The sequence below is a fragment of the Petromyzon marinus genome, chromosome 1 (genome assembly GCF_048934315.1).
Source record: "Petromyzon marinus isolate PM22_M1 ecotype Great Lakes invasive population chromosome 1, UKy_Petmar_22M1.pri1.0, whole genome shotgun sequence".
Lineage (NCBI taxonomy): Eukaryota > Metazoa > Chordata > Hyperoartia > Petromyzontiformes > Petromyzontidae > Petromyzon > Petromyzon marinus.
The window spans coordinates 21,829,629-21,843,260 of record NC_133667.1 but is presented as its reverse complement, the minus strand read 5'-3'; the positions used below and the strand labels follow the sequence as shown (position 1 = coordinate 21,843,260).

The 13,632-nt window shown below is 41.2% G+C and overlaps 1 protein-coding gene across 1 annotated transcript in view; it reads left to right on the top strand.

Moving 5' to 3' along the window:
* The window catches only part of LOC116956002 (occludin), a 53,517-nt gene that overhangs the window by 15,082 nt on the left and 24,803 nt on the right, over positions 1-13,632 (top strand). Inside the window, exon 4 of the mRNA XM_032977433.2 lies at positions 9,987-10,126. Coding sequence (XP_032833324.1) covers positions 9,987-10,126 — 140 coding nt within the window. The remainder of the gene's footprint in view (positions 1-9,986; positions 10,127-13,632) is intronic.

The window sequence follows — 13,632 nt, the reverse complement described above, 5'->3', positions numbered from 1 at the left end:
AACTGCATTTGGGACCTTATCTTGTCTGATCTAGGATTTTATACAGCGCTTTTGTCAAAGCACTTTATTATTATTATAAATTGTATATTGCTATTGGCTGATGGGGAAAAGGGAATGCCGGTATTGAGTGTTGGGGAAGAGATGGCAAGGAAGGGTGATGATAGGGAAAGGGAGGGCTGGTCAGGTTAGGAAGGGGAAGGATGGCGAGGGAGTGTGATGATAGTGAAGGGGGGGGGCGAGGTTAGGAAGGGGAAGGATGGTGAAGGTTTTAAGGACGAGGACAGGAAGTCGTAAAGAGATACTCGAGTGAAAAACAATGAGTCTTAAGGGAGGAATGACATTGGTTAGTGAAGTTGTCTGTTTCATGTGAAGGGGGAGTTTTCCAATGGAGGGGATGCTAGGAGGGATAAGGAGCAGAAATGTAATGTAGGTAACAAATAAGGATTAATACTAGTAATAAAGCAATAACGTTGCTATTATGGAGAATATGACAGGGGTACAGACTTGTTATCACATTTATCCTTTCCTGGAAATTTCGTGAACAAAAAGCCAAAAGTCTCATTGTTCTGGAGACCGCCATGGTCTTCAGAGGGTCTGAAACCGTCGTGCGGTATGTAATATCAGGGAGTGCAGCTTTCCCCGTCCAGCCATGAAATCTATGCATTGGATGGATCTGGTTTTGTTTATTCAATGTTCACCTTATTTCTCTCGTGGGCCAAGCCTATGATGGCAAAGAAAACCCCTTCCATGGCAATAAGTGGTACTACAATACACATCCATAGGGGTGGGATGATGCTTCTAACTAAAATTTGGAATAGACGGCACTACCAACCATAGCTCTACAATGTGTTTTTGGTTTCGACCGCATGTTGAGGATGATGGGCCACGTTTCGCTTCATCTGCTGGAAGTTCCTTTTCGCAACTGAATTCTCACCATCATGCAGAAAAACACGCGGTACAGCCCGAAAAACTACACGGTAGCATTTTAACCCCTTTTTCACATTTGTTAACACAGGATTGGGCAGAAATTAGACATTGTAACAAAGCGCACTGCCATGGAACCACAAATCTACTGGACAGCAAGAAGACATTGTGAAATCCCAACTGATAGATTTTCTTTATTTCGGCAGGAAGAGCCCAATAAGCTGTTTGGCTCAATTTAATGGGCGTCCTTCGATGGTACAGATGTTATACAGTGCAGATCTTAGTTATAATCATGGGTACCTAGGTCACGTGCTTCACATGTTACAGAAATCGGGAACTAGTCAAAAATGTTAAAAAGCAACAAATTGCGACATTTTTTTCTGGAAAAAAAAACTCAGCCGCAATCCTGTTGGCAATGCAGACTTTTACAAGAACCCTATGGTATATATACACAGAAAATAGAATTTGCTGATTAGAGGATAATGGATAAATGGAGGTTCCCTGTAATATTATATTCATGCATGAAACTGATGAGTGTATTGCACAATATAATTCCCCTGCCGATAATCTTGAGCCAAACTGCTTTGCTGTTCAAGTTTTGGTGTATTATATTTTAGTAGAACCCTGAAGTATCCAGAGCTGCCCATGTAATTTCATCTTCAGTCTTCAGAACCCCCTATGGTGCAGTTTCCATGAATGACCACCATCAGATGTGTGTCAAATGTAGCAGCCTAAATTGTTTGCGAATGGAAAAGATTGGAAAACCTGGGAAGGCGGTACTGACTGTGGCAAGTCACGGGACTGGGATGTGAGAGACTTCCAGAGTTCGACTGTGCACGTTTTCGCGGTTGTGCTTTTTATTGTCTCCGACATGTTTTTAAGTTGTACAGCCCAATCATACATTGAAGAACTATTCTGAAATAATGCACTTTAATGGCTCGGTATCAGTCATATTTTTACCCGGTCTATGGTTTTGTTTCTCTTCATACAAATACTATTTGTGACAATGAATACAATATACTATATACAAATTGTAATATGCTTAGTCTCACCTGGTTTTTCCATGTAAAATGGTAGATATTTTCAGATGAAAAAAAATATTGTATTGGAGTCGAAGCTTGGGATCTAGTTCAAGTTTTGCTGGAATTTATTGTATGAAAATTTCTGCTCCACAATTTATCACTGTATACTTTGCACTACATTTGGACAATATTTAGCAATCCATTAAGCATGGCAGAATGTTTCCACTGATTGGAGTTTGGTGTGGCATTTCCACCAAGTCATTATAGCCCCACTCTGTAAAGAGCTCACTGATATTATGATGCTCGCCTCCATGAAGCAGATGCATGATTTTGTAGAAACTCCAAAGTTTTAACTACCAGTTGAAATAATCAGCTTACAACTGCCAGTTCAAACTTTGTTCTACAAAAGGTGCAAGAGGAATTGTTTTTATATAAAAGGCAGATCACAAATGCTCCAGGTACATTTAATGTTTTTTGCAGAATTTACATTGCTAACTGCTAGAAAGTCTTGTTACATGACATAATGAGTAATACAGAAAAGCTTTGAAATCCACAATGCCAATAAAGCGATATACATTTTCTGAGGTGGAAATCCATGTGAGTGCTTGGTAGAAACCACAAATGTTGTTACACAGCAAGACAATTTCGTTTACATAGGAGGGAAACTTGTTTTATGAGCACATGTCAATTCCTACTAATTCTGCCACACATGAGTAGATAAGGTTTTTTGGTAAAACAAATTTCAGGCACTTCGAGTCAACTTTTGAGAATGGATTCAGAAAGCACCATCACTCGGTGCCACCTTTGTCAGCATTGAAATTCAACACCAAGAGTTGAGTTTGCAAAACTGACATTTATGTCACACTGTGTATGTGTATTATACTCATGTCCACTTTAAATGTCACGAAGTCTAATGTGCACATTTAATGTGCTTACTTGTTGCATTACGTATGCATAAACACATTTAAAAATTTAAAGCCGATTATGGAAGCAGAAATATTGACATTTTCTCCTGCCCTGACTTTTTTGGCCTCGGGCCTGAACTGCCTGTTCTCAAACTTGATAGGCTGCAAGCTGCCCTGGCTCCATTGGCCCACCTACTCTGGGATTATTTTTTTCCTGAGGCCATGGTGCAACGTTTTTGTATCCCATGTATTCCCAACATTTGGCTCTTCCCTTCCCCAGTGTGTCCCTCACTCCTGTATAGCATGTTTAGATAGTTAATAAGGTAATCTTTACACGTGCATAATAAAGGTTTTTGGGTTAGGTCGCATAATGTACTGAAATTATTAATATAATCAGCCAAGAATGTGTCCTGCGTGTGACGTCACTCCACATGTCGCACCCCTCATTAATAATCATGAGCTGGTGACATCACTCCACATGGGGCAACCACCCCCCTCAATAAGCGGATGATGTGCGGCATCCATCAATAATCATTAGCGGGTGACGTCACTCCACATGGGGCACCCCCCCTGCCTCATTCATTAACATGAGCGCATGACGTCACTCCACATGGAGCTCCCCCCCACATCAATAATGAGCTGATGACGTCACTCATGTGGACCCCGCCCCCACCCCCTCATTAATAATCATGAGCAGTTCATTATTTTCGATTGAATATTTCAGATTAAGTGCAATATACACCCATCCTTGGACGGGCTATTGGCTAATTGTAAATGTTGTGGTTTTACTCCAACACACAGTTTGTTCACCTGACAAACCATACTATTTGGCTGTGTCAGGTGGTGGTGGGTTAATGACACATTTACGATATATTTATGCGATCACGAAAGCCTATGTGTTTGAACTTGATTTTTACATTGATTTGAAGCTTTCGTGACTGCAGAAATCCATACTCTTTGGTTCTTTCGGTAAAGTCACGTGGGTAGAAAAATAATAGATCACGAAGTTTCGATCGCAACACAAACAATCGTCATCAGGTGGGACAACCACAGAAAGAAAAAACAGCTGAAGTATAGAAGTACTTTAGTAGAAGTACTTCAGCAGTTTTTTTTCTTGCTGTGGTTGTCCCACCTGATGACGATTGCTTGTGTTGCGATCGAAACATCGTGATCTATTCTTTTTCTACCTATGTGACTTTACCGAAAGAACCAAAGAGTATTGCTTATTACATTTTATTATGACTATATACAGTGTCTCAATTAGACCCGATAACCAAATCACTCAGAAGTCAGAATGCACCCAGTGTCATCAGATGTGAAGCTAATTAGGGTTGAGCCTGCATATTTCTTGGATGGGCAACGCCCATGTAACAAAGTCTGCGAGGGTGTTATACGTTGAGGGCAGTGTAGCAAAATCATTGTAGCACTATACTTCTATGATCTCACATCTTTATTGCCCGCCTTCACCAACCTGCGTCTTACCATGGGCATGTAATCCCCACGACCAACATGGCGTGGCGAGGCCCTCATCCTGCAGTGGATTGACAAAGGACTATATATATTCTTGGTTCTTTCGGTAAAGTCACGTAGAAGGGAAACAATAAAATAATACAAATATAAAACAATAAAATTCTCACGACGTTTCGACTGCAACACAAGCAATCATCATCAGGTGTGAAAACCACAGCAAGAATTTTTTTTCTTGCTGTGGTTTATTATTTTATTGTTTCCCTTCTACGTGACTTTACCGAAAGAACCAAGAATATGAATTCCTGCAATCACGAAAGCTTTAAATCAAAAGGACTATATGTATGCGCGTATTATATACGGTACACCTATTACTGTAGTCTGCCAAGTTGCGATTTAAACCTTGGGGAATCTTGCCAGACTTACAAAGGGGATCCTTACCTTGACGATCAGAAAGGACTATTGTAAGTTATACGAAGGGCGTGGTTTAAATACATTGACGAACATAGAACAGGCTGTATCTGCCAGTAGAATGGTACACATTGGATAGGTTTTTAAAGCCGTCAGCATGTTATTGCTCTTCCCTTGCTTGCTGTGGCATGAAGCGCTTCTGGCGGTGGGAGAAACACCAGTGTACCCAGTATGGTGCATGAAGCGGGGCACATTTCTTGAATGACTGTTTTCAGCTTTTTATGCAAGGTTATCATTTTCTGCAACTGAGTTTAAATACACAGCTTGGGTGTTAGCAAAATGTCATTAACCTATTGGCAAAATTTTGGACAATGCTTTGCATCAAAAATGTCATGCTGTAGAATTAGTAGTGTGCATCCCTTTGCGAGGTTTTTACTTTAAAAATACAATTTTACCTGCACAAGATTGATATCGATTGACTTTATTTTAACCAGGTGATAACCCAATGAACCTTCAAGTCTTAATTCAAGAGAGGCTTTTTGTCAACGACTCAACCAAAACATTACAGTCCAGAAAAACCTCGCCAAACATGGTTTGATCGAACGAGTGTTGAGGCCAGTGTCCTTAATTGCAAGGCCCACGGGGCCACTAGTGGCCCCTGGTGGCCTTTAGTGCGGCCCCTCACAATGCACACATTTGAGAACACTCATCTTGCTGCTGTCAAACCCCAATGGTTTAAAATGTGTGGCTGGCCTCACACTGCTGTCTTATCGGCGAAAGTGGCCCCCCTCCGGTTTAGGCTGTTCACGGTTTACTTAATGTGGCCTTTTTCAGAACATGGGGTTGATGTTTCGGCTCACACTGCTGTCTTATCGGCGAAAGTAGCCCCCCTCTGGTTTAGGCTGTTCACGGTTTACTTAATGTGGCCTTTTTCAGAACATGGGGTTGATGTTTCGGCTATGTGCAGTTTGACATTGCTAAGATAGGTAGGCTTACGGGTGAGTGCTGCATTGGTTGGATGGTAGTATGGCGTGAATTAATCGACGGTGAGAACGATTTATACACATGTTTTTTGTGTGATGCAACGCATGCAGTACTCAACATGCTCACGCACAATGCAAATGTTCACACACGTTGCCACATGCATCGAGCTGTCCGCTTCGGACAATAATTTTTCACAATACAAAATTAACAATAAAGAACATGCATATTAAAACGATTGAATAATAATTTATTTAAAACAAAAATAATTAACCTTTTAAGGAGTGATGTGGAGGCGTTATTGTTGCACTGTAGGGATGCTGTGACTCGCGGATGGATGACGCTATCTCGCATGTGCTTACTGTTTGATCTCATTACACGTGCTATGTGAAATTTCGTTCACGCGGAAATTTGATTTCGTTACTCGAAAATTGTTTATAATTTGTCAATTGCGTTAACACGAAATTTCGTAAATTGAATGTTCGTAAATTGAGAGATACCTGTACAAGCCTGACATGCGCAATTGAAACAAAACATTAAGAAAATGTGATTGTACCTACTGTGACAATACATCTTAATTGTAAACACTAACCATTACCAGAAAAAATACATTTAATTAAAACTGATATATTACAATAGCAACACTTAAGATTCAGAGTAAATAATACATTGAAAAACTCCCCACTATTCTTGCCTCTGTCACCTTTCTCTAATATTTCGATTGCTGGATTCCTTTTGGTTTCCATTCTTCTGATTCATCCATTGTGCATCCATATGTGTGGAGGTGATATAACAACAACGATCAAAAGTGGGTTGTACAGTTTTTCAATGAAGATGGGGCATGGGTATATCTTACAACATTCATGTGTGCGAGTTATCAAATTTTACCAGGACACCGGCTCAATTGTTTAAGCTTGGAGCAAATGCAAATTGCTGTCTGTGGCACGGAGCTCGTTGTGTATGGTCAAGGTATGGCAAGGTTTTTTTTGCGAAACAATTTTTTTATTTAGCAAAAAAGATTTATCTCATGTAAATGGAGACTTCTCAAGCGTCCACACCCAATTTCCTCCCATCGCCTCTGGATTGGACATCATCTGCTGAGGAGCGCCTGAGCGGTGGGGGGGAGTTAGTTATGCTTCAGATTTGCGTAGTTTTCGCTCTTTATAATTTCACATGCTTTCCCCCCTCCCTTTTCCCCTCTCGCTTACCAGCCTTATCTGTATGTTGCTACCGTTTTGTATCCTGATAATGTACTCTTTTTCATTTAGCTTTGTCGGGATTCATTACTTTTTGGTGCTCCAAATTGGTTGCAGGGTTGTTCGAATTGAAGTGATTCCTTAGGAGAGAAGTTGTTATGGCAGCAATCGATGCAAAACATGACCCAGCAGCTAACATAAATTAGCAATGAGAAATTATTACACCGCCACCTTACAGTTAAGACTGGACATTTAAGGGTAGAACGACGCGTACATTTATATATAAAAACATGTATTCATCAGCCTGCAGTGTGTCCATCGCATTGTCTGGAATCCCTTGTTTTTAGATTCGTATATGTTGTAAGTGTAAATGAAAAATATATATTTTCTCAAATCGAAACAGTACGGTGAATCACGACAGTCCATCAAATCGCCAAGGGGTGAATCGTTAGACCAATATAATTTGTAACTATTGTAAAAAAAAAAATTACACAAGTTATACTCCACTATCAGGTGACCTTGACACAATACATTTGTAATGGTTGCCAAAGTATGTAATTGATATTTACAAGATTTAATGCACATTAAATTCTAAATGAGTTTTTGTTTAAGATTCATCATAAGGACATTGGTGGTAATTGGTAAGCAGTAGCTTTGTTCTGGTGTCGATAAGTCATTGAGCCTTTTTAGGCATGCTTTCTTAATTTTTCTGTTATGTTGGTTCCACACCGTTGTGTACTTTGTACATTCAGCATCACATGGTGCTTTTAGGATTTTAGGATAGCTGTGCAACGAAAAATAATGAAATTTCATCTAATCTGGATTTGAAGCTTTCGTGACTGCAGGAATCCATACTCTTTGGTTCTTTCGGTAAAGTCACGTAGGTAGAAAATAAAATAATAAAAAAATCATCTACTTATTTAAATGTATATTTTACTTCAGTGCATGTTAATTAAATACAACACGCAATAATACCTCATTAAAAAACTTAGTTATAGCTCTTATCTTTACAAAAAAACAATTGTGTCCCTTTATTTTATTAGTGAAAGGGATTGGATTAAAATGTTTCGTCTAAACTCTTTCTCCTGTGAATCATTCATGCCCCTTCATGTCCATTATAAGTAGGGGTTGCTGTATACATAATGTCGATTACAATCAATACCCCAGTCTCTGCATTTGCAATGCTATAAATGTTATTGCTGCAGCCAGCTTGTTAATATGTTTACTTTATTTTAGCGCATATCGGTTGCAAGTATGAAACATTTAATTGGGATCAGTAGGATTTTTAAGCAAACTTCTGATTCATTAATTGTAACCACAGTTGATAGCTCATCAGCTATGTTCTCTAAACGACTCTATGAAGGCAATCCAACATCTTCTGTATCCTTCATGGTTCCTGTAATCCCACAATCCATCTTGCTCCTGCCCATAATCTCATCTCATTACTGTCTCTAGCGGTCATCCTCTCAGCAGTGTTACCACCTGTGGCTGCCATTCCATCACGAGGCTCATCTTTTGGCTAGCACCTATTCTAGCAATGTGTCCTTCCCAAACCCACTTGACAGTCAACAGGATGTCTTACATGTGTTGGTTCTTTGATCCACCCGTTCGTCTTCCTGTTTCATTGTAATTCCAAGCATACATCTCTCCATGCTTCCTAAGTATTTTCAGAAATTGTTCCATATTATTTTGACACATTTTCTCTGTCAATTGTTATTCATCAATAACCTTGCAAACGACCGAAATCGACAATATATGGAGACTGCTGTGTAAAGCATAGCAATATCTGAATGGTCATTGTTTACAATGGGATAAAACATCACACGTTGGAGACAACATTGCTCACTTTTCAGCTTGCACAATATGGTACACTTAACCAAACAATACCGTGGTGCTTTTAGAGATGCACATGAACTGACAATTAATGTGGTAGTGCTGCGATTTTTCACTTGAATGCCCTCATTTTTTCTCTCATTTCTAAGTGCTCTTGAGGAGCACAAAAGACAGGATACTGTATCGGCAGCAGATTCCGATTTTGCTCGAAGGTTTTATTTTAACGCGTACATATGGAACAAGAAATGTTTCGAAAAAAATTAGAGACGTTATTGCAAATGCTGCTCAGAAGTAGCCCCCAGACTAAAATGAATAAAACGATTATTTGCTCTTTGATTTGTGTGGATTATGTTTATTTCTCATTTTAATTAGATAATTGGTGACAGTTTATGGAGTGTTAAAAAAGTAGGGAAAATATTGAACTACTAGCCTTTTGCCCGTCCAAGGACGGGTATATTGCAGTAAATCTAAAACTTGCAAGTGAAAAGCAGACCGTGACGCGATATTTATTGCATTAATGCGTGTGCAGTTTGTAAGGGCGCGGTGACACAGACCTATTTCATTTTAAGGTTATAATCCATTGTTCTTTGGGTCTTTCGGTAAAGTCACGTAGATGGGTTCAAAAAAAACTACGACGTCTCGATCGCAACACAAGCGGTCGTCATCAGGAAAAGGGGGGTTAACATCACCTGCTCATGATTATTAATGAGGGGTCTGGGGGGGCTGGTCGATGTGGAGTGACATCACGAGCATTAAGGACAGACATTCCTGGGTGATTATAGTAGGTATCATGCTGTATATCATGTATAGTCCAATTGACGTTCAACATATGTGGTTTGCCTGTTATCAACACCAAGCTGTCATTTTCAAGACATAATAAAATAGGTTCTAGGGCTTTGACATTTAGACTGAGTTGGGTCCAGAATGCAGTAAGCAATTTCTTACAATGGTTGGAAATGCTTTTTAAAAACATTCTGATTCATCACACTACAATAATAGTATTGAGATATTACAAAACCTAATTATCATGTGGGATGCATTGCTTGCAGATTTCGAATGCAGTTAATAGTGGCACTCGTCGTGCAGCTTAGAATTGAGGGTAGCATCCCAAATAAATGAATCTATTCGAGACTGTTAGACGTTTTGATGTGTTGCACTGACGTGTTTCGTGAATCATTAATAATGAGAAGGCAAGAAAGATTTTAATCATTACCTTTGGTGTTTGCCCCCTTTTTTTTCCCCCGCAGGTCAACAATCTGGAACCAGTGGAAGGAGGAGAGGGGATGGACATGAAAGGTAATGGCCTGATGAAGCAAGGAGATGGGAATGAGTCAAGGTTGGAGTCTGCATTGCCTGTTAACGGCATGTCCTACAGTCCTGAACCCTCGTAAGTGTCATCAGCAAGGTGGAGTGCACACGCGGGACGAGCTCCTGTTTTAGCAGTCGCGACTGTATTGGACCTTTTCTGGTGCTTTTCTTCCAATAAATTCTCCCAACACAAGTGCAACAGCTTATTTTGTACAGCACGGGCACTTTTTCTTTTTTTAACTTGTCATTTTGCTTCAAGGAAAGCGAAACCTAAAAATGTACGTTGTTCAGACACGCGTAGGCTGTCTGGGGCTGTCAAAATGTTTCATTCAGAGCCCTTTGTTAATAAGAACTAGTGCACATTAATGAGATCCCAATGTTGAAATGTGTGCAACCGTCTTCACCTTGTCATAATGTCAAAGGGGTATAACTTTTTATTATTATACAATAAAGTGAATGGCCCGAGTTGATACGAGATCAAGATATGCTCCGCGACCCATTTTGAAACTTAAACTCGCGCCTGTTATTGAATTCAGCTGATTGGTAAGGCAGCTTGTAATGTGGAACCAAAAAAGGCAGATCTCCTTACATAGCCTTTAACAGACTGTTCGGGGGCAAGTGATGTTAGCAAGCACCTCTTACAGCCGGAATGGCACACGAGGGGATGGGGTGGCCAGTACCATGCGAGTGCTAATGTTTATACACGGCACCAGGCACTCATTTAAGGCTGAGTCCACTTAGAGGAGGCCCAGGACTAGTTCATAAATTCTTCATTGATCTTAGCCGTGCGCGAGAATCGACATTGGCTTGCTAGGTTCATAGCACAGTGTGATAACCATTGCTCCACTGCTGCATTGTGGGATGACCAACTCGAAGGCACATATACCTTAACAATGGCATGGCGGCATATTGTTCAGCTGGATGCCACGCAAGTTTTTTTTCTTTTAAAATGTACTCCAACTGCAGTATGTTGAATTTACATCATGATGCAGGGGTGGGACACCTATGGCCCATGGGCTAGATATGGTCCATTATTTCATTTTGAAACAAACCTGCAGCCACACATTTTGAAACGGCCAAAACAAGCATATTTATTGTTAGAGTGAATATTTTTTGACCTGCCTAAAAAGGTTTTTCTAATTTTAGCATGCTCAGTCACTTCTCTTGCTGCAAGGACCTCACTATGCTGGTCATTAATACACTGAATGCTGGTAGAGCAACAATCACTGTCTGTACCCATCCACTCTTTTGTGTGTCTGTGTCAAGGCTCCCAGTTATTTGATTGATTTGTGAAATATTGAAACAAAAAGCAATGTTTTTGGATGGTTATGGTTTCAGACAACGTAGGTTTATGCAATACAGTATAGTATATTGACACTGTATCGGGGTTTGTGTTTATCACAATATAATTGATGTTTCATATTAATGTCATTGTTTAGGTCCAGTTTTCTCAAATTCCATACCTTATAACTCATCTACTTTTCAACATTTACGAATGCTGTCCAAGTACAAACTAAGTGGTTACACAGTGCACACGCCTTATGAATGGTAAACATATCTCATGTAATAGAATGGTGATTCAAGTTGAGATACAGATCGTGTGTTCCACAGTGAGATACAGCTCTTAATTTGATTTGATTTGGCACTGCATTCCAGTCATATATAACAATCATCAGGTATGTGCAGCATGTAATGACTTAAATTGTATTTGAACAGATAAGGTGAACAAACGTATAAAGGTTGGACCCCTTGCAGGGTCGTGAGGATGGTGGTTTTGAAAACCTTTATCTAATCGTGACAACTTGTGTGTTTAAGCTCTGCATGTGAATTGCGTTTCTGTCGTGGCAGTTCAATTGAGTGCACAAAGTTTGAAAGCAAGTCTTTAGGAAAGATGACGGCTCTTCTGGTGTACAGTAAAACAATCCCCCAAACCTGAATCCTCAAAATTGGGATTCTTCAACCAACATAGGATGAAATCATTTGGTGGAGGCCTGGAAAGCTGCTTCAGCAAAAAAAAAAGACTTATCCACTAGGATATCAATAATAGCTTCTTGTGTGTGGTCTAGAGACTAATACAGGGTTGTGGAATAACACTGTTATTCATTATTTATTTTCTTTTAAAGGAACATTTCTGCCAGTGTTTCTTTTGAAAAATTAATTTGAGCCACAATTAATTGAAGGCATGCCATTTTCCACGTATGGGGCGGGGCTGGGAGGGGCGGGGCTGGGCGGGGCGGGGCTGGGCGGGGCGGGGCTGGGCGGGGCGGGGCTGGGCGGGGCGGGGCGGGGCTGGGCGGGGCGGGGCGGGGCGGGGCTGGGCGGGGCGGGGCTGGGCGGGGCGGGGCTGGGCGGGGCGGGGCGGGGCGGGGCGGGGCGGGGCTGGGCGGGGCGGGGCGGGGCGGGGCGGGGCTGGGCTGGGCGGAGTGGGGCTGGGCGGGGTGGGGCTGGGCGGGGTGGGGCTGGGCGGGGTGGGGCTGGGCGGGGTGGGGCTGGGCGGGGTGGGGCTGGGCGGGGTGGGGCTGGGCGGGGTGGGGCTGGGCGGGGTGGGGCTGGGCGGGGTGGGGCTGGTCACCCCGTGGTGCCCTTATAAAACTCAACGTTTAACCTACTCACGCCGGCTTGTGCCCGCCCTCAAAGTCGGGCATATTTGCGGAATACACCACCTGTTGACCCTGGCCACTAACCGAGCAACCAACGTTCCTCCCAGCCCCCTCCGCCGGAATGTGTTTTATAGTTTATTATTTTATTTTTAGTCTTCGCCGCTCGTAGGGTTGTGGAATGTTATGGAGGGGGGGAAGCAGTTAAAAGCCACTGACATAGTTGTCCGTTGTCAGATGTTACAAAATCCTTGAGTCATCTCGCCATGGCAAAACCAGGTTGACTCAACTTCTGAAGAAGTTGAAACCTGTTTCACTTTGTTTAATGGACAGTACAATATTTAGCAGCTTTTAAAGAAAATGCCTTTTTCACCTTACAAAATCCCCAAACAAATTATATCCCGATTATGGCTTCTATCTAAAAATGTAGTTTTTTCAGACAATGATGTGGATATGTACTGTAAATAATATTTTCTACTTTGTTTAATGTCAGATTTTAAAGTGATATAATTCATGTTAATGTAATATATATGCAGCAGTTCTTAAACAGTATTTTTATGCGATTTACCTTATCTAAAGGCCATTCCTTTTCTGAATACACACTGGATCATTGGGTTCCTTAGGGTAGATTTTAAATTGAATCTCTTTGTGGATCTAATGCGAAAAAGATTATGAAAAGACCTTAGAGAATTACGCCTCATTTAGGTCCACGAGTGTCCTTTTTTTGTGCAAACTACTTGGTCTGGTTTCCATCCCTAATTAGCAACATGTAAGCTTTGTCATAACTAAAGTCTGAAAATCCAAGCACCACATGCAGCGATGTAGCAGCTTCACGATTGGCCGCACACAGAACATGATTAGATTCCTCACATTCCTCAAAAGACCACTTATATTTTGTTGATTGGATTTGTTTAAGCCTTTCCCTTAATAGTCTGCTCCCTACTGCGTTTTTCAGCCCACTAGCCATTGGCATACACATCATTGCTCC